Raw genomic sequence first — 22,962 nt, 5'->3', positions numbered from 1 at the left:
CGGGGTATGTGGTGGGTGGTGGGTGGGAGAGGGACCTAACATATCTGGAGCAATAACGGTAAAAGATAGAACCGTGATACTGTGCTTAGTTTTTCTGAAAGCTTGTATTCTGGAGGGATGCTTTTCGGGCTTTGTTTTTTGAAATAATGAAATTTTAAAGTTACAGTATCCCATTTAAATTAGACACCAAGTTCCAGATTTCCTGATGCCCAGGTACCGACTGCTCACGTTAGAAGAGACACTGTTTACTCAATGTGTGTGAATAGCAAATGGTGTTAGGAGAAGCTGGCTAACTTACTGTCAATTATCTTAGTTCAAAATTATCATATACACGTTGAATTTACCTACACTGTAAATCATTTTTATTATAAAAATCAATATTTAGTCATGAACACAATACTGTACGAAAAAATAGTAATTAGTGAATGAATAGTGTTGCTCTATGGAAAAAAGCGAATTAATAATAATTTTAGAGATACGGTCCATAGAAAAAATCCACGATTGGTGAAAGTTAACGCAGAAAAGTGATGAATCGTGAAAAAGCGGGGTAGCGCTGTACTGTGTCATTGTAATAGGTACAACACTGTTGCTCACAGTGAGTGCACAGTGTTTTGTAACTTATGTCATGACAATGAAGTTTGTGGTTTTTTTAATATATTGCATGATTTTTTAGTATTTCACAAGATTCTTGTGTAGGTAACATATCTTGTTAGCATACCCAGTAAGTAGGTAGAACCATAGCAGTCGGCTATGTTTTTGGTCAGTTAAACTGTCCAGCACTGAATTGTATGTAATTTTTGAATCCGTTCATTTTGTAAATATATCTGAAATTGAATAAGTGAATGAATATTTTATACTGAGTGAGATGATCAAAATACCAGTCAGAATAGGCTATTAACTATTTTTACAGAACTGCTGTTCATTAGAAGCTAATTGACTTGCTCCAGGGTATAGTCTTATGTTGGCTATTTACTAATCATTGTTATTTAGTGGATTTCATTACAGGGAGGAGAGAATCCCAAACTGTCCGTTAAATTGAGGTGTCATCCTACTTTATACATTTTTGTTAAACTGTACAGATGAACTCTCATAGATAGCGACACATAATTGGTATTTGCCAATTGACATATTAACGTTGTTTTGTTGGTAAAATAAGACCCTTTTCTTGTGTGTAATTCTTGCATATTATTAAAAATGTATTTAAAATCCTGTAGCTTTATGAGGACTACAGTCCTTATTGTCAGGAAATGGAACTAGACCTAAATATCTAAAAGGTACAGATTATTTATAACAGGTTCCTGCTTCATCATATGACTAATTTACCATCCTGGTTTGCGTTGGGTATGCTGTCCATCTGCTACTCACTGTATGGCATTAATCTTGGGTGTAGGTTACAAAGGTCAGGTATTTGGCTCTCCGTCAGTCCAAGGACTAATTCGGTTCCCTGACAAATCAGAAGAGCTTAGTTTCTCTAAGAACATGACTGGCGTTTATCTTACCTTTAGTTTTAAAAGTTAAGTATACCTCAGTTTTACCAGACCACTGAGCTGATTAACAGCTCTCCTAGGGCTGGCCCAAAGGATTAGACTTATTTTACATGGCTAAGAACCAGTTGGTTACCTAGCAACGGGACCTACAGCTTATTGTGGAATCCGAACCACATTATAGCGAGAAATGAATTTCTATCACCAGAAATTAATTCCTCTGATTCTTCATTAGCCGGCTGGAGACTCGAACTCAGGTTTAGCGAGTGCTAGCTGACAACTCTACCAACTTTCCCAATGAGGAACTTTTAGTTTTAAAAGATTTGTTACATATTTGTGCACAAAAAATAAGTTAAATTTTTCTTCTGATTGTAAATTATTGTAAATGTTTTTTGTAAGTACAGTATGCTTTTTGTAATATTTTCAGAGATTTTTTCTTGCCATAACATGCATTATAACATTAATGTTTTTCTCTGAATGCTGAATCTGCATTATGTGGAAATAGCTGCATCATATTTATTTTTCTGAGATATGGACATGAATTTCTCGTTAGTTTTAAAGCTATGTACTTTGTAGTGTAGATTGATGTTAAGGTTATATTGTGATATCATAATTCATTTAATGTATCATTTTTAATTTTTGAAGGCATGGAGGAGAATTGTCTGCATTTCTGCGAGAATGTGATTACATTGTGAACGTCATGCCATCAACTCCTGCTACGAGAGAGATGTTAGGTGGAGAGGTCCTTAAAGATGCCAAGTAGGTTTATTGTGCTAAACATGTTAATAATAAATAAACTAAAGAGCCCCGGTTAACGGATTCATATTCGGCAAAAGGAAATTAATACAGAACAGCGAAGTATGCACCACTTAAATAGTAAAGGGAGAATCAACCAAAACATGGTTGAAACTCCTAAAGTCCAAACGGAGGAACTGAGGTGGAAAAGGTGACATATGCCTGAATGTCAGCAGTGATGTCTTGGAGTGCTGGGAGAAAGTACTGGATGTGGTGAACAGGTATTTGGGTGGAGAAGGGAGAGGATTCTGTATGATGTCACCATGTAACCTTGATGACAGTGGTGTCGTCTGCAAGGAAGTGAAAGGTAGGTTTCTGCATGTCATCATGTCACCATAACAACAGTTGGAGAGTCTGCACAACACTTAAGAGGCGATAACCGAGAAGCGAGAGCGATGCTATCACTAGGTTAACACAAGGTGATGAGTATGAGGTGATAGAGGGGAGGCAGGTTATTGTCCGGCTGGGGACGATACCTGGGGGTCAGATGATAACAAGAACAGACACGTGGTTTAGAACTACTGAGACAAATGTAATACATCTGAATCCTTAACTCTACTGATTCACATACATCACAATCAGTCTCTCCAAAAGGGATGTTACCTGAGCTAGCCAGTGCTGCCAACTTGGCGAAAAAAAACGCTATGTTTAGCGGTTTCAGATTGTCACGGCTGACAACACTGGAGCCAACGAATGCGAGTGCCAAACCACCAGACAACTGGCCTGGAGTTTCTGGGCACCGAACCTGAACCAGAAAACGGTTGAGAGAGGTGTTGAAGGGCACAGGCCTTTGTCCCAAGACACCTTGGTTCCCTGTCAGAGGAGAAAACCAACCGACAAGGGCAGTCCAGAGGGCAGGCTAAAGACATATTCTAAGGTTCCAACACCCTCTCTCTCTCAGGGGAAATTGAAAAAGGTCGAACACTGGGTCCCCTAACATATTCGGTCAAAATTCTAACTAATAAAAGAATTCATATCAGTTACTTATTTTTCTCCTGAACCACATAGGGAGCAAAAGAAGGCAGAGCAGAAGGAGAGAGAGAGAGGAATTAACCTAGGCTATCAGATAGGCTAATGGAGGAGAAGCAACCCCAGAAGACAAATAGAAAAGACTGAGTAGGCTTCTGGTGTGTCCTAACTAATTGACTACATAAATTATCAGCCTGTAGCATCTTCTGATACTTCACAAAATTTTCATCCTCTCATCAGATCACTCGTTAATCTACACATCAAGAAAACCACACTCGTGTCTCAACAACTAGGCTAACATAGGCTACATGGTCATCTTGCAGAGTTGAAACATTCGGTTTCCACAAACTCTTTCCTATAAAGCCTAGTGCTTTCATTTCTGCTTGTTGTAGATGACATAATGCAAAAACAGAAAAGTACAATGCCGTACAGGAGAAAATTACCCAGAAATCATTAAAATATTACTAACGCCAATCCACCGTCTGTGTAAGAGCATGGCATGAAGAAATCTTACCTGAACATAAACATTTCAGCACCATATGGTGGGAGCAGGTTAGACATTCCTAGCGGGTTAGCTAGTTGTATTTTGATTTTTAAATGCCGATCACACCTATGGCGCAAAGATAAAGCTAACTTTAACAGTAGGTAAGATTCATTCCAAATAATTGAGATTCAGGGTATTCCTGACATCTGCGCATTTTTGTTTTCCTGCTCTTGAATTTTGTTCTGGGCATGATCTGTCTTCAAGTATCGTGAGCAAGCTATTGCCAAGATGGCACCGTGGGAAGAATAAATATTTTCCTTACAGGCTTACTTTGTCCCTGTTCCTTAATTCTTGAAATCCTCTCTATATTGGCCTCAGAAACTATTAGTTTGTCTTCTTAAAGAATGGATTCCCTGCTAAGATTGCCAGTGATTCAAAGTTGTACCAAGTCATGTGATTATATGATTTGGTGACTTGTGTCATTGACAGAAAGTCTCCATACTCTTGAGACTTTTCCTTTGCTAGTGTGCTTCTTTTATCATCCCAGAAAAAAAGTTCACGTGTCCGTGACTGTCACCGAAAGCTATACGCATCTGTTAGGTACTTCCGGAGTGTCGGTCTCAAGCAGTTTTACAGATTTGCAGTACCTCTTTCATAACCCAGTTAGGAATGGATCCCCCTAAAGACTGCTGTTACAAATGGGATCCTCAGCGATCTGTCATATTCTCAGAAAACTCACCCATGAACTTTACAAGTTGTCTCTAAAACATCTGTCTTTAAATGACCTCAGTAATCATGTTTGCCGTATGCTACAGTGAACTGTATCAGTTTGTCAACATAGGCATGCATTCCTACAATGTATGGTATGTGGTTCTTTTAGCTTCCTTTTATTTGTTCATAAGACTCAGCAGCTGAGACATCTAGATTACAGATGACAAATTAAGAGTGCTGAAGTGTGTGCAGTAGTTCAGTCTTCTGGATAAGATATTGAAGTGTGTCCAAACACATAATAAGTATCAGACTTCTCACTTCTTCAGCCGTAATACCCCCATTCTTTATTTTTGAAAATATCTAAAAAAAAAAACTGTACTTGCACTCAAGGGGGAGGCTAATCTCTCACCAACGTTAGTTTGTTCATTTTGGGTATAGGCCACTTTTGTCTTAGCCATGCATAATTTTTCTGTCTGTGAAGTTAAATGTGCATAGTGTTAGTTTATCAGTCCACCTTCTCCCCCTCTTACTCAGAGATATCATTCCTGTTGCTCTTTGTTATATTGTTTATCCTCATTAGAAATCTGACAGCAAACTTTACAGACTAACCAGTCTTCTGTCTTCCTGGATATGCCTTTCTCAGGAAGCAGAAACTAATCTACAACCTGAACTTCTACCAATATTGCAGCCTTGACCAACTCAGATAAAGAATTGTTCTTATATAATGGTTGTACCAAATTTAAATCTCCATTTGAATTGCGTTCTTACCTTAAGGAAATGATTAGTTCAAATAAAGCAATATATTGTATTTTGTACACAGAAATTTTATGTTTCAGGATAAAAATCATTGTCATTCATTGTGATCATTCTTTCCTCTGAAAAGAGAAAAGGTGACACTAAATTTTTCAGTCTATTGCCCTGTCGGCATATAGGTGTACTAGTCTGTATTTGGGTGCATTTGGGAAGTGGTTTATTTCTATGAAGCAGAATAAAAACTATATTTTAATCAAATCTTTGAGACCAAAAAACTTACAGAACCAAGTAAGGGAACCTAAAGTTACTGTCATTTATGGATGGAACTTTTTCTCAATCAGAGAAAGTTGTTAATTTCACCTGAAGATATAGTCATGAAGATTAAAGTTATTATAATGATGAATCTTTCTAACAGAGAAGGGGCTGTTTTTATCAACATTGGTAGAGGTGATGTGATCAGTGAAAAGGATATCATCAATTCACTTGATGTTGGATGGATTTCAGCCGCTATTCTTGATGTGTTTGATAAAGAGCCTTTACCAACAGAGTCTCCTTTATGGAAACACCCAAAAGTTAGTATCATTTACTGTTCATGACAATTCTTCTGGTTTATTTTTCTTTTCTGTAATTTCATGCTGTTGTCCATTCACTTCATTTAAATGCTGATGGAATGTGCAACTCTGTAAACATGCTGGTGTAAATTCTTCATTCATTTTTACTGGGAATAGATTTTGTTTGTGGATAAAAGTTGGGTTAATCTTATTTTTAAAAAATTAGTTCATGTTTTTGTAATTGCATTATACTGTATTAAGGTTTTCCCAATTGCTGTATTATTAAAATTTTCAAGCCACTGTCATGTTGAATGCTTTAGTTTTTGGTTATATATAATTTTGTTCTTGTAACTTTTAGATAAACTTTTGGTCCTGTCCTTGTTCACATATATGGACATATTCACAGGTGAACTTATGTATGAGAATCTCATTTTCATATAGGTATTATTTCATGTTGCTTGATTGTAAGCCATATGCTTGCAGCTGTGTATTTCGTGGATTTTTTTAGTCTTTTTCTTATTAGATAATAATTTGATATCTATTTGAAATTTTGAAAAAGTCTAGAGATTGTTTTTAAAATTGGCTTTGTATCATTCAGAGATCTTTTAACATTAAGATAAAAATTGTTTCTTTTAAGTCCCTGGTTAGCAGTAGCCACCTTATAGATAAGATAACTTTAGATTCACATTACAAAGAACCAGAAGCATACTCAGTTTTATCGTAGAGTCTTGTAAAAGTATTGTATGTTTATATATCTCATAAATTTGAGTCATGCAATTTTTAAGATGTTCACTAACATTACTAAGAACAAAAATGACTATATTTAAATGGTGAAAAAGGCATGATAGATGAGTTTCATTGACAGGTTTTTATAACACCACATGTTGCTGGCGTCAGCAGACCTGAAGATGTTGTACGCACATTTCTTTTCAACTACAAAAGATATATTCAAGGATTGCCTGTGATGTATATGATTGACTGGGATGTTGGCTACTGATATGCAAAACAGGTAGGAGGTGTTGACAGTTCTAGCATGTTTTATCTGATACTGGAATACAAGTGGTGGAATTGCATGTTGGTAACAAGTTTTGGGAGAGTTTGTTGCCAGAATTTCTCAGGCCTTTAGAAGTCTTACAATCTGGAAACAAACTCTGCCAGTGTTAAAACTTGTTACAGCACACACACACACACATATATATATACATATATATTATTGCTAAAGCCCTGTTGTATATAGGCAACTCCATACCCTTCCTAACCTTACCTTGTCAAGACCCCTTGACTGTAAACACTAAATATACTTATAAACAATAACTATCAAACTTTAAACTGAAAACTTTATGCAGAATTTTCCCCATATTTGTAACAAAATATACTGCATAACTACACTTTTGAAAAAAGTACAACCCATTCTTTTTCTCTCTCATAAATGACATAAAATTCGGTAGGTAGGTAGCCTACCTATGTTTACCCACAGCCTACCATGGTTTTATGACCATTAATGTATTTTTATACAGTAACTTGCTTATCAGTTGTTACCATATTGTATTACCATACATGAGACACAAAATGTGTACGTGTGAACGTCTTAAGTTGGGTGTTACACTTATAGTATCCATTTGCATAAGGCAAATAGGCTATTACAGCTGTGTTTAAGATAAAGGTAATGGTAATGAAATTCATCATCAAAATGTAAAAAGCTGATCACCCAGCATATGCATTTAAGTGGGCTGATTGAGGCCTACTACCAAAATAATTAGGAGAATCATTGTTTAGTTGCTAAAAGAAATGGATTATTTCTGGAATGAATATTTTAATTTTTATATATAAATGTGAAATGAGCTTACAAAGGTAAGCTATCATACTTTTGGTCATAATAAAATCCCTCTAAATCACAAAACAGCTGTTTCTCAATTCATTTGTATATGTCATACACTATGTTGTCTTTGTCAGATGTTTGATAAGTGGTGATCATGCAATAAAGTAAGTAGCTGTTAATTATAAGAGATGGTTATTAATTGTTACATAAGCCACAAGTTTGGTAATCTTGTTTGAAAGCCTAGTGTAGTACAATCTACTGAAAATGAAATTTGCTCTACAAGCATAACCTGTTACAGTATGATCTACTGAAAATGAAATTCGTGCAATAAGTAACGACTATCTTTATTTTTTGCTTTCATTATTTAACAAGAAGATGGGATTACTGAAGAAAATTAGTTAGCCTAATCTTATCTGGGCTGTCAGAATTGCAACTTGCACGATACATGAGATATGTACAGTGGACCCCTGCTTATTCATGGTTTAGTTTTCGCGGCTTCAGGTATTCGAGGGTATTTATGTGGCATGTATTTTTCAATAAATCACATCAAATTCGGTAATTCGAGGATTTTTTGTAGAGCAAAATTCACTAATTACTGTATTTTCAGGTTTTCATGACAAAATACATTTTTTAAGATAGAAAAATTATTTACTTATTTTCAAATAATAATAATAATAATAATAAGATTAGTAAGATTAAATAGTAAGATTAAATAACTCAGAGAGAGAGAGAAACTTCTGTGGAAAGAAATAGGGTTTTAAACTTTGGCTGGTAATAAACTGGTTATCTCCCCTTGTATGTATAGGAAGGACCTCTTTACAGTGAACCCTCCCAGTAGCTAAAGCTCCCAAAACCGGTTTTCTCACTTTATTATAGCTACCCCGCTCAGAAATGATATTAAAGTGATATTGAAATATTAAAATTATATTAAAGTGTTGTAGGATGATAGTTTAGGGTATATTTGGTGTCACTCAGTAGCTTTCTAACTGGGAAATATGCAGGGTTAAATGATAAGTATTTTTTGCAAATGCACCCTTAGAATATGTATTTAATAAACCCAAAGAACAGTGAGATTTAGGTAATATTACCTTTGCTATACCCACTGAACAATTCTTGGACCTAGTTCGCCTTCGTGTGTTGACCACAATCTTTTCTTTTGGTGTTTCTGTTTCTGTGGGGGCTCCATTGTTTCTCATTCTAGCCAGTTTGTGTATGGAATTTGTGGAAACTGAAATTCTTGGTAACAGTGAATTTTCTTTGAAACCAATATTTTGGGTGAGAACTTTCATTATCTTCAAAGGTAACCCTTCAGAGTTTGATATCATTCTATAGTAAGGTAATGGAACTTTGCCTTAGCAGCATGAAATAGACTATAAGTTGCCCTTTTTAGACATATTAATCTGCCTTAACCCAGTAGTTTTCACCTTTAGATTTGCTGTATGTCATAAAGAAACGAGTGCAGGAACTTACATTAATTTTTCTCTTGGCACAGTAATGAAGTTAGAACTAACATCCTGGTCAGTTTTGTTTTGAGGGCTTTGAAAATTTGCAGCCCTGTCTTCATAGCCAAGGAACTTAAACACATCAAAGACGTTTTAAAAAATGTTGTTATGAACATTTCATTAGCAATGCTTTTAAGAAAGCAAGAATGATTTTTTTTATATTGGTGCCCCAAGAGAACATAACAAAAGGAAGTTTTATGAATTGCCAGGTTCTACCTTTCAATACAAACTTAAACAGAATAAGAAGAACTTTAAATAAAAACCACAATGATAAAATAGAGTCTTCAGTTTTAAAGACACCCTTTAAAATCTCCTTACACAACTGTAGCTCACATAATCGCAACAATAAACAGTGTGTATGAAATTCCCTGCACCAAATGTGACATGAAATATTTTTGGGAAAATGGTAGAGGGTTACTTACACGAACTGAGGAATACAAGAACGTACATTGTACATGCGGAAAATAGTGCCCTAGTTAATCACAGTTTGAAATTTCACCATCACATAAATAGGGTAGAATTGAAGGTGATTTTTAGAAGCAAAGATGTTAGTTTAAGAAGACTTGTAGAAAGTGCGGCTATAAATAGTAGTTTGTCCGTGGAAGGTAATAAATTCTTTACCTGAGAATATAAGTTACCAGTGATCTTATTCATAGAAAATATATTGACGACTTTATTTAAGAAGCATCATACTAGCATTATTCATTTAGCCACATCTGATGTTGTAGTTGCCTCTCCTACTCTTCAGGTAACTCTGTTACTTCCAGTAACCTCTGCTGCCAGCACTCGTGCTGTTGAAGGTCATCTTCAGAACAGCCACATCATAGAGGCACCGCATAGACGCCCCAGGAGACTGTCGAGTCTATCTTCAGAATACGAAGGCATTACCGGATTGGCCTCTTTTAACACCTAGTTTCCTTGTTGTGTAAGCAACTTCACTTGTATTACAATCTTACCTTAGTTTCGTTTCTTCTTCTTGTCAGGTTGAAAAGGAGAATGGTGCAGATTCTGAAAAGCCCTCTGTAGAGTTTCATTTTTAAAATATATTTGTACAGTTACATAACCGTGGAGTGTCTGCTATCACGAACTTTCCTGAGCCTATTACATTTTTAAAGGTGTGCAGCAATTTTTTGGTATAACTGGTTATTATAGTAAGTTTGTGTTTTATTATTCTGCAATAGCAGGTCCTCTCACTGATTTAACAAAGAAAGGTGCAGAATTCCAGTGGGGCATGGAACAGCCGCTAGCTTATGATATAGCAAATAAAAATTGCTGTCTCCACTAGTTTTGGTATTCCTTGATTTTTCAGAACAATTTTATCTTGCTACTGATACATATGATTATGGTATTGGAGGAGTCCTTTTACAATTTAAAGATAACAAATTGCACCCAACTGCCTTTTATTCATATAAGCTGAAGGCAAGTGGGCTTAAGTGTTTTGACATTGATAAGGAAGCTTTAGCTACAGTTAAAAGTTTGTACAGTTTTAAGTGGTGGTGTATGATTATTCAAGAGTTTAGTACTTAAGTATGTGCCAGCAGAAAACAAAAATTATTGCTGTTGCTTTATTATGTCCAATGATCCTTTCGATCATACATGAGAGGGAACGTAGAAAATGGGAATTCGTCAAAGAACGAGTTGAATTGGGAGACAGAAATATAAGTAGGAATATTTTACGAATATGGATGAGTATTCTAGTGATTGCAAGAAGAATACATTGTCGCAAATTTTCCCCCACGAATGGGAAGATTCTAAGTCCCTGATGGCACGGGACTGGGATGATCAGGCCTGAAGGGCTCTACCAGTAAACGCGGAAGCGAAGGTCCAACAAAGTCAAGCAGGGTTTTACAATTTTATTTTAAAAAGTAGACTACTCCACCCTTTAATATACATTAACACAAGGACCACACGTGGTCGGGTACAAGAGAATGCTGAAAGCTATAGAAAACCTCCTAAAAACTCAAAAAACATGCCTTTAAAACTACAATTTTGCACAAAACTTATTTATGCAAATCACGCTACACTTTAAAATGAATATTAACGATACCAGGCCCCAGATGGCAAAAAATGGGATGGATTAATTTAGCATACTAAAGGAACCGCTCTTTGACTTTAAAATGAACGATTTGGCTGCGGAGGTGACGACACGGGAGTGTGTGTATCTTACCTGGAAAGCGATACCATTGAGAAAGACGCGTACCGCTTCTCTGCATGCCTTGTCGTCACCTCAGTTCCCTTCCAAAATTTATATGTCGGTTATTTTACTAAAGGAGGTACTCGAATTGCATAAAAAGGAGCCTCTCCGTCATTCACGACACAGATAACACAGGCAATTCGCCAGACACAAATAATAATCATACATATTTACAGAAAAAAGTGAACCACGAACTCGGCTGCCTGCTTATTACTCCCCCTCACTTATCCTGAACGTTGTGAAGGATTGTCGAGAAAAAACGGATCCAATTTTTACGCGACATACACAGTAGTTAATCACGAAATCGAAACTTGTGACTCTGTCTGTTTGTATCTATGAATGTTCATGATTTGAATTTTTGTAAATAGGGTGATGGCTATATTAGGTTCATTGTTCTATATATTCCTTATTGATTACAGTTGGCTGTAGAAAATTCATATAATCACTAATAGGAATATTTATATGTGATTTTGTGGTTATAGTTGCAGCTTTGGGTACTTTTAAGTTTCTTCATTTCCTTTAATGCCTACATGTGCAGGAGTCCAATATTTCCACATTTTTACAGTCTTCAAATAATTTGTGAATTGAAAATTTAATTTTTTGAACAAGGGTATTTTTAAGATTATAATTTTGAAAGGTTTCTATATCACATTTAGAGTTACTGAAAACTACAAATGTGATAGAGTATCTTGAATCATTTTAATGGCTGACCCTGTCAGCCATTCTGCTGTGAAAGCAGAAGCATTGTTAGGTAAGGATGATTGCAGTTTTGTTGGGTGCTATGGCTGCAATTCCTATGGTTGATGAAGATTTGCACCCATCAGTGTATATTGTTTACTGTGAAGCTGTGTATCTTATATTTTCTATTGCATATTGTTTATGGTGTTTGGCATGTATGTATAGTTTTTATATAAATATTTTGAGTGTAGAAATGTATCTTATGCATAAGATACACTTACATCTGCGCTTGTTGGGTCAAATAGTATATTGGCTGTAACTGGGAAATTTTTTGGTGGGAAATCACTTAGTCCCAGTGAAAAGTTAGAGGTGGCTCACCACTTTCAACATGGATAGAAGAGTACGGGGAAGATTGAAAGTCTTCCGTGCATATTCTGAGTCTTTCATTGTGGATTGTGTTCAAACTTTTCAAAGTGGTATGTGAGGCTTAACTGTATACTGTATATGACAACCCTTGAGTAGAATAGACATAACAGTTGTCTTGTACACTCGTGTCAGGGTTATTTGTCAGTGCAGACATGTAAGGCTATAGTAATGAGTTTGGATAAGAAGAAATTTTGTTTTTGAGAAAATGTATGTTGAAGCAGTTGTATATATAAACTGTACTTAGATATTAAAATGATTTTAACATTTCTTAGTTTTCTACAGTTTATAATTGATATTCAATATTATTGACATTGCCTCCAACACTGTGTGATGCAAAGGGCCTCTGTGAAATTCTGCCAGTTATGTTATCCTTGGCTTTATCTTCCACAAATGTCCTCTCATCTCAAACTTCCCATAATCATAGTTCTCAGGCGAGTAGATCCAGGTCACCTAGCTCTTCTGGCTCCCACAAAGTCCAGCTGACCCAGCCACATACTATTTATTTTCCCAGGTGTTGAAAAGGGCAAGGTGAAGCCATCTCCATTTGTGCTTCGTTATCTCAAGTACATATCCGTTATGGTATCATTTCTCATTTAGCCAGCCATCTGACATCCGGATACTCCTATGAAAGCTTTACACTCTAATCAACAAAATCTTTTATAGTTTTTATTGTCATCCCATGATTCATGTCATTGTAGCAAAACAGGCTGTAGACTTATGTATAATCTTAGTTTTATATACAATTAGGGGATATTTGATTAAAACTTGACTCCTTCTTTCCATTGGTTGTTAGCCATTTTTACTCTTTAACTAAATTACAGCCCAAAAGAACAAGAATTGGGTAGTGTTGTTCGTAAATATCCAAAAGATTAAACTCACTGCATTTGCTGTCCTCATTAATTCTGTTTTTCTTAGATTTATCTTTAGTCTCATCTCTCAAGATATATACTGCACAGTAGTGCTTTCTGTTAAGTAATCTTTGTAAATCTTGAGCTTTTTTGTTGATGAATAGCATCATTTATATATTCTAAGTCTGTCAAGCTTTTATCATTACTTCATTCTAAAACTTTCTGTTCATTCGACAACCACTTTTTTCACTATAAAATTTCTGAGGACAAACGGCAAAGGTGACACAACATTACCTTGTAATAGCCCGCAACTGTTGACTGCAGATTCACTTGTCAAGACACCCTCAACATTAGTTTTGTATCTACATTACATAATTTTACATTTTAATAGGAATACCATGTTGATGAAAGACCTTACATAATATTGATCAAGTGCCTCTTCATAATTGGCCATTAGAAAGGGATTTTTAAATTCCATATATTGCTTCATAATACGTCTTAACACAACATATGACCTGTTCAGATCCTGCCTTTTCTAAAACATGATTGTTGATCTCTAAGCATTTTATGAACTTCTTTCTCATGCCAACTGAGAATAAACCTACTGAATATTTTCATCACAACTGATTTTTGCTATGTATCAGGCTTTGTTCCTCTCTTTCCATGTTATAGTCAGAATTTGAGATGTCGTTTCATATTCAGTTAAAATCATCCCTTCAGTGATTCCATCTTATGTTTCCATTTTATATTGATTCAGTATATAATGATTTTTGGCTTTATGATTTAGAGGGTTAAAATTTTTTCACTGATTTTCATGCCAAAGAAATGTCCATAATTGAATTTTGTAGGTATTAGGTATAAAGATTTCTGTTGATGACTGCTGACTTATTGATAGAGTCAGTGATGGCCTGTAAGAAATTCACCAGTGAGTTTCTTAATTTCCTAAGTGATTCTAGAGCCTTGGGAAAATTAGTGTGTAAGTTATTGAGACCCAGTCTGAATTACACATGAAATTCCAAGTGGGAAAATGATTTGAATGTAAATTCCAAGTGGGAAAATGATTTGAATGTATTTTTCTTAAGTCTTGGCTTTTGTTTTATAACTGTAACCAGACCATTAACAAGAGACACCCTGTGATTTGCAATATGTATTGTCACATGCTGTTATGTTACTTACATATGACTTATAGCTTTTCCAGAGAAAGTTTCTATGTATGTAAATGTCAATTCTGAGTTAAGCCTAGTTGAAAGTTCTTCCAGGAAATGAAAAATTTTTGTTCATGCCTCAATGCTTAATAATGTCAATATAAATCTTTTGCTTTCGATTTAATGCTTAATAATTGCCGATAAAACTACAATGCATTAAACAGCATGTGAATGTTATACTATGTGAAAAATATAATTTTTTAAAATACTAACCCATCATTTTACAAAACCCTTCGGTTAATCGATGCAGGCTTTCAGATGGTCCAGACAGCTAATACAGGACTGAAAACTGCCACTGTTGGCGACATAATAGCACCACTAATGTTATCGAGAAATTATATGGTCATCAGACTACCAGTGGCTGAATGAATAAGACCAAGATACCAGAAAATCATTCACATTGTTCTATTCCTCTCAAACGAAAGGTAGAGAAATTTCCAGGTTAACCTTTGACAAATTTTTGGGGGGTTAGTTAAGATATATTAAAGATCCAGGTAGATTCTTTTTATTCAAAAAATTAATTAAAAACTTCATATTGAGCACAAAATTACAGCACACAATGTTTTTATTGATCGACAAGGAACCACACAAGAGTCCTGTATAAATCTGAGCAAAGAACGTTTAATCACCATTTTGTTATATATATAATAATCATAACCATTTTGTTATATATATAATAATCATAATAATCAGCAAAGTTTTTATGATCTACTTTCAACACAATTGTATTATATATATGGCATTTACAGTAAGTATTGTACCTTTAATAATTTTTCATTTGAATTCATAATAATAATTCAGGTCTTGGACTTAACGTCATTGTTTGCTGCATACATTGACCATATGCTTCTGTCTGTATTTGTTTGCCAGTTTCCGTAGAATTTTAGTTTATCTAAAAAACAGTAAACTAATTTTACATATTTATAACAATCAGTAATGTATAGCGTTTTAAAATATTTGATAAATTATTAAAGTTTATCATGGAATGTATAAGCTGAAAACTAAACATAAGATTCACATATTGTAGAATTTAGACCAGGTTAGAATTAAGGTGAGTAAACGAGCTGCTTTATACATTTCGAAAGTACAGTACCTAATTATTTTTTCATAGTCTGTGAGATCAGTGCAAAAAAAAAAACACACTTTTAAGGCTTAACACTGATTTTATTACCAAAATAGAAATACATTACAACACTTGGCAGCATTAAATTCAAGCTATCAAAGGCAATTGCATTTATTTTTTGAATACTGTACTTGGTAGCAAAGAGGTGAACCAGCAAGACGGCTGGACTTTTTCACTTATGCAAATACTGTAGTGATATATATATTTTCACTTGAATGTTGATGGACTTGTAGCATCCAGTGTTTTAATATAACACTTCTTTAATTTTCAGTAACTTTCCTATGGAAAAGAAAATGAAAGACTGTAGAAGAAAAAATTGGGATGTAGGAACTGACTGTATAACCAACCCGCCTTCATAATGAGAAAAATGGACGTTCAAGGCGACTGAAAAAAATGGAAGCTGTTGAAATGACAATGGAATTATAAAGATACTGTACATAAAACACTGTGCAATCAGAAGGTGGAAAAATGATTCATAATGCTTTAAGGTGGTTGGTTATGTGGAATGAATGGAGGATGAAGTGGATGAAAATCGCAAGTTCAGATGTTTGAGGAGGAGAATAGAGAGGCTGAGAAACCAGTGACCGATGAATTGTTAGTGGTGTTGGAAAGGTAGGACCGAAATATCTCTGAAGCATGAATGTGTGGACAAGATCAAGATAAGTGGTGCAATGCTTGAGGAACCACCTGTGGTATAAGCAGCAGATGACGTTACGGAAGTTTTTTGCGATGTGGTTAACCCTAATTCATCAGCTAAGAGTGAAAATAAGTTTGACAAAATATACTAAAAGTACCTTACTGGTTGATGAGCATATGGTCCCCATGGTTCAGTGGCTACAAGCCAAATTCCACCAGTGAGAGTCCCTATATCAGTCCCTGCAAGGAGTGAAATCACATGGGATCAAGTTTCTAAGAAGATGCAGTATTTTTTTACCTAAGCTCTGATAGTTGTAGTAGGTTACTGCCTTGTTGGGGAGAGGGGATTTAGAAAATTAACACTTTTTAGCTGCCTTCCTCAAAGGGAAAAAAAGGCAAAGTGTTGCATATGTCTTTTTTCCTGGAAGGGGTTACCTGAGTTTTGTGGATTCCTAGTCTCCTGGAATTCTGTGGGCGTGTGGATGCTGGCTCCATCCACTTTTTCTTGATCCCAACAGATGTATCTTCCCATCTACAATTAAGTGGACTGGTCTAAGCGATGTCAGGTAGGGCAGCCAATCGAGGCTACGGTTTACCCCAACGCCAAATCAAAGTCCTTCAAAAGAAGGCATCGTGCTTACCCCATATACAAAAAATGGGAAAAAGCACGTTAAACGAAGAAGAAGGTGAGTGGGAGGCCAGGAGCAATCCACATAACCAGTAAAAGTAAGCTTAGTACTACACAACTTAGCCATCAAGCCTTCTTAGCTGATTGAACCTACTAAAGGTGGGGTATAGATGTCGATGTAAAACTGTGGGATAAGAAAATAAAGTGCAGAATGGCTGATGTTTGCAGACGACACAGTATTCCTTGGGGAACACCAAGAGAAAAGCTGCAAAAACTAGTGAGAGTTAAAATGTTTCAAATAAGAGAAATTTGTGAGCAAGAGTAAGGAAACCAGGAAGATGGAGTAGTAACTGATGGTATGTATGGTGGAAGAATCAAAGCAGATTTATATTAGTACTTGGAAGTAAACATACTGGATGACAGCAAGATGTGAGAAGAGATAACTCACGGCATAGATGCTGCAATGGGTACATAAGAGTAGGAGGAAGCATGGAGTGCTGATGGAAACCAGGGTCGAAATGTATGATGTATGAAGAGATTGTTGAACCAACTCACCATTATGGAAGCAAAGTGTGGGTGCTGAATGACGATAAGAGAAATAAGGTGGAAGGTGTGGAGACGAACTGCTTGTATAGGATACAGAGCATAAGAAGATATGAAAGAGGGAGAAACATGAATGTACACATAAGTGGAAATAAGATTAGCACAGATAAAAGGATGAGCCAGCGCATTTTGCGATGTTCTGATCACTTGGGAAGAATTAAGGAAAAACTGGTGAAAAAAAATATCCATTTGGAAGTATTGGGAGTGGACAGGAGGAGAACAACTAGGCAGAACTGGATAGATGGCATGAAGGAAGTAGTCATTCAGGAAGCACGAGTGTATGGAAGATATGAAGTGATTGGTTCTTAGCCTTTTGTGTTGATGTGTGAGATGGGTAGTGTTGAAACCACCCCTGAGAGAGAAGAATACCTATATATGCTGTATATCTATCTACCTATAAATATTATATATATATATATATACATACACAGTCGACCCCTGGTAGTCACAGGGGATGCGTAACACTACCCCCACAAATAGCTAAAATCTGCAAATACATAAAATCCCTCTAAAAATGCTTATAACTGCCTACTTTGATAGTTCAAAATACCAAAAAAAAAAAACTCTAAAAATGCTTATACTTGAATATTTTAATAGTTTTATAAAAAAAAAAAAAGGGCATTTAGTTACAAAAATACGAAAACAGTCATTCTGAACATTTCTCTATGAAAAATACAGCGAACGGGCGAGTTTTCCGAAAATAATGTGTATATATGTTCCACAGAAATTCGCGAATAGGTGAAGCCGCAAATAGGCAGGGGCCCACTGTATATGCAGTGCCTGTGTGTATCTGTACTGTATATAATCAATCCATTTATCTATCTACCTATATATATACACATCTGTGTCACCTCTATCTCTCTATCTGTCTCGTGTATATATATAAATATATATATATATATATACACAGTATCTATATCTTCTATCTGTATATATATATATATCTCTATATCTATCTATATCTCTATATCTATCTCTCTCTAGATCTCTATCTATCTATCTATATCTATCTACCTATGTATCTATCTATAGATAGATATCAATAGCTCCACATCATGTATTACTTTGGAAATTGATTTTTCCTATAGTATTTTGGTCGCTTATCAAGAATTTACTGTTATTTTTTGTTAGTCGACTGCAATTAACCTGTAATTAACTTCAGAAGTTGTACACTGGCCATCCTGGAATGCTATCGTGCATGCGCAGTGTTATAGGGGAGCTATTGGTAAAAAGTGAGTGTCCTACACCTGGGGACCCAGGTGGGCAGAGCCCCCTGGCGACTAAGTAACACAGCCTGCTACCTTAGGTTAGGTTAGGGTACATTAGGTTTGTATAGCTCCTTTTATAATAGGTTTCCTTAGACAATCTCTTCTTAAACGTATGGCTCCCTGATGACTTGCGTGTTTGCAGAATCAGTCCACAACAACAACAGTGTGGTCCGGTCTTTCTCCCAATGCTCCCAAAACCCCTCGTCCCCAAAGGGTCCCCAGCCATGTTGGGTAGAATGAGGTTAATAATAATTGACCGACAATAAACAACACAACCTCCTTCATCAGCAACACTAAAAGTATAAATAAAAAAATCAATTTCCAAGGTAACGCAGTAGTCCGTGAGGAGCTCTTGCTTAGCAATACCATATCTATATATATATAAAATGAAACAAAATTCTAGGTTATTGGCGATCTGGTTTTATGGCACTTGTCTAGCGACAACAATAATTGGATTTTTGGTGCCGATGTATGCTGATCTCCAGTTATCGGCGCCGATCCCTGGTTATTGACGCCAATAATCAGGGATCGGCGCTGTTGTCACTGATTTTTGGTTACTGTCACGCTGTTGGGAAGGGAACCCTGCCGATAACCTGGGAGTGCCTGTATATATATATATATATATATATATATATATATATATATATATATATATATATATATATATATATATATATATATATATATATATATATATATATATACACAACTGATTCACAAAGATATGGAACTTTCTCATTTGCCTTTACACACACACACACATACACATATATATATATATATATATAATATATATATATACACATATATATAGACAGTATAAACACATATAAATATATATAATACATATATATAGATAGATAGATATAATAAATGCTTTCTCATTTAAAAATTCTTCATTATAAATAGTTAAATATTCCTGTACTATCTGTGAAATGAACAAACCTTTATATCACATACTAGTGTACAGCACTGAAAATGCCAAATGATGAATGTGGCTTTGTTTTTGCACTTACAACTTAACTGGTAACTATTTATACCTAGCATATCATCAAAAGATACATAATTTGGAATGTGAGTAAGTTAAAAATACAGTACATGTTATCCATAAAAACAAAGTTCATTTATCACAATTCATCAAGCAACAATATCATCCCAAATCACAAAATCTGATGCCCTAGTTATTTGAAGATACTATAACAAGGTGTCTCGGGGAACATTATCAAACTGTCTAACTTCACCATTTATTTGGTGTCTATATAGACATTAAGTTAATCTAAACACTTCATAGCTTGAAGTTTTGTCACTATTGTAAAGATAAAAAAAATTAATCAGTATAAAAGAATCTTAACTCAGGTCTGAAAATCTTTTGGTCCCATTAATAATTGGATTAAAAGACATACACATTCTCTCCAGTTACAAACTAGGATTTCTAACTACAATATACAAGCCCTCACAGGAAGCAGTTTTTGCGAGAACCAAATAACGTTTTATATTCAGGAACAATTTTTTTTTTAATAGTATAACTTTGTTTTCCAACAATTTTATCCCTTTCTGTATCTTTGCGTAGCTTTTTTATACCTGGCCGATGAACAAGGAAGGCATTATCAAGAATGTGAAATTCATAATCCCTAACACACAGGATGTACATCTGGAACGACAGAATTCAGTTTTAGTCATTGAAAGATTGTTAGCAAATACTTACCTCATGAAATACACACACAGGAATATATTCAAAATTATTTCACTGCTTCACAGAAGAATATATTCAAAATGATATCACTACTTAACAGAATAACTGACTTAGTTTTACATGTGTGTTACTGAATGGGAATAAGTCTGGTGTCAAAGGGATGAAACTGAAAGCTAAATGGGAGGTTGCCCAAAGGTACTGCTATCTGCTGACACTGCAAACAAAGACTGTGAACCATCTCACTAGGAAAGTCCGTCACTAACTCGCTGGAGTTGTGAAAGGCAATGTTATAAGGAATCAGAAGGGGAGTACACCGCAGAATAAAATAAAATTTCCAGGTCCATATTCCACATACAAAAACGTTAACAAAACCAGTGTCTACGACATCTGTACTTTGAAGAACACACCTGCTAAAGTTTATGTAAGGGGACATCACTGCTTACCTTTTGACTTCAACTTCAAAGATTGTTCTGAAGTTTCACATCTCAAACTATTGGAGTGAGGCAGGCAGGACCTCAAGATAAAATGAGGGCGATTAAGCTTGAAACTTCATTTTTGGTTTTAAAAAATCAGAGTAACTTATATGAAGTGAAAACCTTGCTTTACTCACTTAGGAAGGAAGGCTACTTAAACAAGACTAACTTGGGTTTGGTCTGCTCCAGAAGGAGGCAGAGAAGCTATCCGCGGTAGGACTTTGTCTTACCTTGGTAAAAGGAATCAATGTTGACTGTTGAATATCAATAAAGGTCATAAACTACACTGTTAACCAATCTCTGGTGGTTGAAGAGTAGGCTTTGAGATGATTGAGATAAGGTAAATCAGAGAATGATTTTAACTGAATAACATAATGGATGTCGCTGTAAATAACATCCTGGAAGCATACAAGAATATGAATCACTGCGTTCTGCACGCCATATGTATAACCTGTCAATAGGCAAGTTTTGCATGGAAGGGTTGATGTGACTGTAGCATGCACCTCAATAATATCAGTGTTAGTGAGGTTCCTCCATACAGAATCTCAAGCAGTGCCACTCTTAAGTAACAAAATCCGCTAAGTAATGAAGACTGGCATATAACCTACATGATAGGGTACCCCATGGCTAACTCTCATAACTTTTAATATAGTGCAATTCCATATAAAATACTCTTATAGCCTGTCCTAACCAGTATTGATTTACTTGTCATTCGAATTCGTAGATATAGCTGAAAATTAACTGCATCTAAAAATGTGAACATACTTGTACCTACTTATGCTTACAAGATGTGTAAAGTACTGCATACAAAGCCCATACAATATATAAAAAAAAACTATGAACACTGATTCCTTTTAAACATTAGTAACAGCAAATTCATTAAAAAAAAACTGACAGAGAGAGAGAGCACATGAAAGGCAGGCAAACATATTGTATGTGCATATTTTACCATAAAACAATGCATTTGTGTACATATACCCTTTACACATATATATACTGAAAAAGTGTAACACTACAATACTACATTTGATTTGATACAGTATAGTACTGTACTGCATTATGTAATGTCAATACAAATAATATACAAGAGAGAGAAGGTTGGGGCCACACTTGGTGTGTATTGTTTCCCAACGTGATGCACAAAGAGGAAAGCATTGGCTGCATGTGTGTGTATGTTCGTTCGCTATCCACCCTCGGACTCACAAACAGGAAAGCCTCAGTCCACTGTCCTATAATCCTATTGTACAGTACTTGCCAGATTTCTGGTAAGTGCAAAATGTTTTTATTATACTTATCGGACTATGGCAAGTTCGTTAAGTACTTGACAATTAAGTCGGGGATAAAATCTGCTGAAAGTGAGAGACTAACTGACTGACAGTTGACAGTCTGAGTTACTGTAACCAATAATTCCTTGAATTCACTGATAATTCTGCGACACATGAATGCTACAGTAAAACTTGTCCTAAAAGAAAAATTCCATTAGTGACGCATTCTTGAATGCCTCAGTAAGGAGACCCTCACGAAGTTAAGTAGAACCTGGGTGATATCCCCTTTGCAGGGTGTACCTTGAGTGTTTTCAATTTTGTGTTAAAAAATAAGCTTTCTTAAAATGTCCTCATACTGTCACTATTAGGCAATTTTTGGGCCAATAGGTGTTGAACACTGTAAGTACTCTGTTCAATGCGAATCTCAAGAGACTGAGAATAAAGGCAGAGATTCCCAGGCCACTGCAGAGTAAACCATGGTATTTACAAACCATGCTGCTGGGTTGGGTAATGGAGGACTATATTTTAATTAGAAAACTTGTAGATACTGACATGAAAGGATGAATGAGAGTGTTATGTACAAGTGTATCCTTAATACAGCAGTTAGCAGTTTTCTCTATTTATATGAAACTTTCTATGACCTAGTTATAGATGTTAGTTATCAGAAGCTCTTCTGCTCTGTAATGCCAACTGACTACTGACATGTTACTGTAAGGTATATTCTGGAGTAGTTGACTCTCATAGACCCGAGGGTTGAAACTGAAGTTATAGTTCATCTTCACACATATCTGCTATCACACAATGTTGTGAGTAAGAAGGTCCTCAAACAGCAGTGGCCAATGGCAAACACCATG

General features: G+C 35.5%; 2 protein-coding genes across 17 annotated transcripts in view; one reads left to right on the top strand and one right to left on the bottom strand.

Annotated features, from left to right (window-relative positions):
* LOC136825651 (glyoxylate/hydroxypyruvate reductase A-like) overlaps positions 1-22,962 on the top strand; it is a 61,745-nt gene that overhangs the window by 21,665 nt on the left and 17,118 nt on the right. For 4 of the 8 annotated variants that reach the window (XM_067082306.1, XM_067082299.1, XM_067082305.1 and 1 more), the window contains 4 exons: positions 2,130-2,243; positions 5,612-5,768; positions 6,613-6,756; positions 9,817-14,631. In XM_067082306.1, coding sequence (XP_066938407.1) covers positions 2,130-2,243; positions 5,612-5,768; positions 6,613-6,744 — 403 coding nt within the window. In that variant the 3' untranslated portion in view covers positions 6,745-6,756; positions 9,817-14,631. Of the gene's footprint in view, positions 1-2,129; positions 2,244-5,611; positions 5,769-6,612; positions 6,757-9,816; positions 14,632-15,813; positions 17,564-22,962 lie in introns of those variants that run through there. The other 4 variants (XM_067082301.1, XM_067082302.1, XM_067082300.1 and 1 more) reach the window with 4 other exon arrangements.
* The window catches only part of LOC136825650 (beta-1,4-glucuronyltransferase 1-like), a 73,538-nt gene continuing 70,469 nt past the window's right edge, over positions 19,894-22,962 (bottom strand). For all 9 annotated transcript variants that reach the window (XM_067082290.1, XM_067082292.1, XM_067082297.1 and 6 more), the window contains one exon: positions 19,894-20,328. In XM_067082290.1, coding sequence (XP_066938391.1) covers positions 20,131-20,328 — 198 coding nt within the window. In that variant the 3' untranslated portion in view covers positions 19,894-20,130. The remainder of the gene's footprint in view (positions 20,329-22,962) is intronic.

The sequence above is a fragment of the Macrobrachium rosenbergii genome, chromosome 39 (assembly GCF_040412425.1).
Source record: "Macrobrachium rosenbergii isolate ZJJX-2024 chromosome 39, ASM4041242v1, whole genome shotgun sequence".
In the NCBI taxonomy this organism is placed as follows: Eukaryota; Metazoa; Arthropoda; class Malacostraca; order Decapoda; family Palaemonidae; genus Macrobrachium; species Macrobrachium rosenbergii.
Note: the sequence above shows the minus strand (reverse complement) of the source record. Positions and strands in the feature narration are given on the sequence as shown.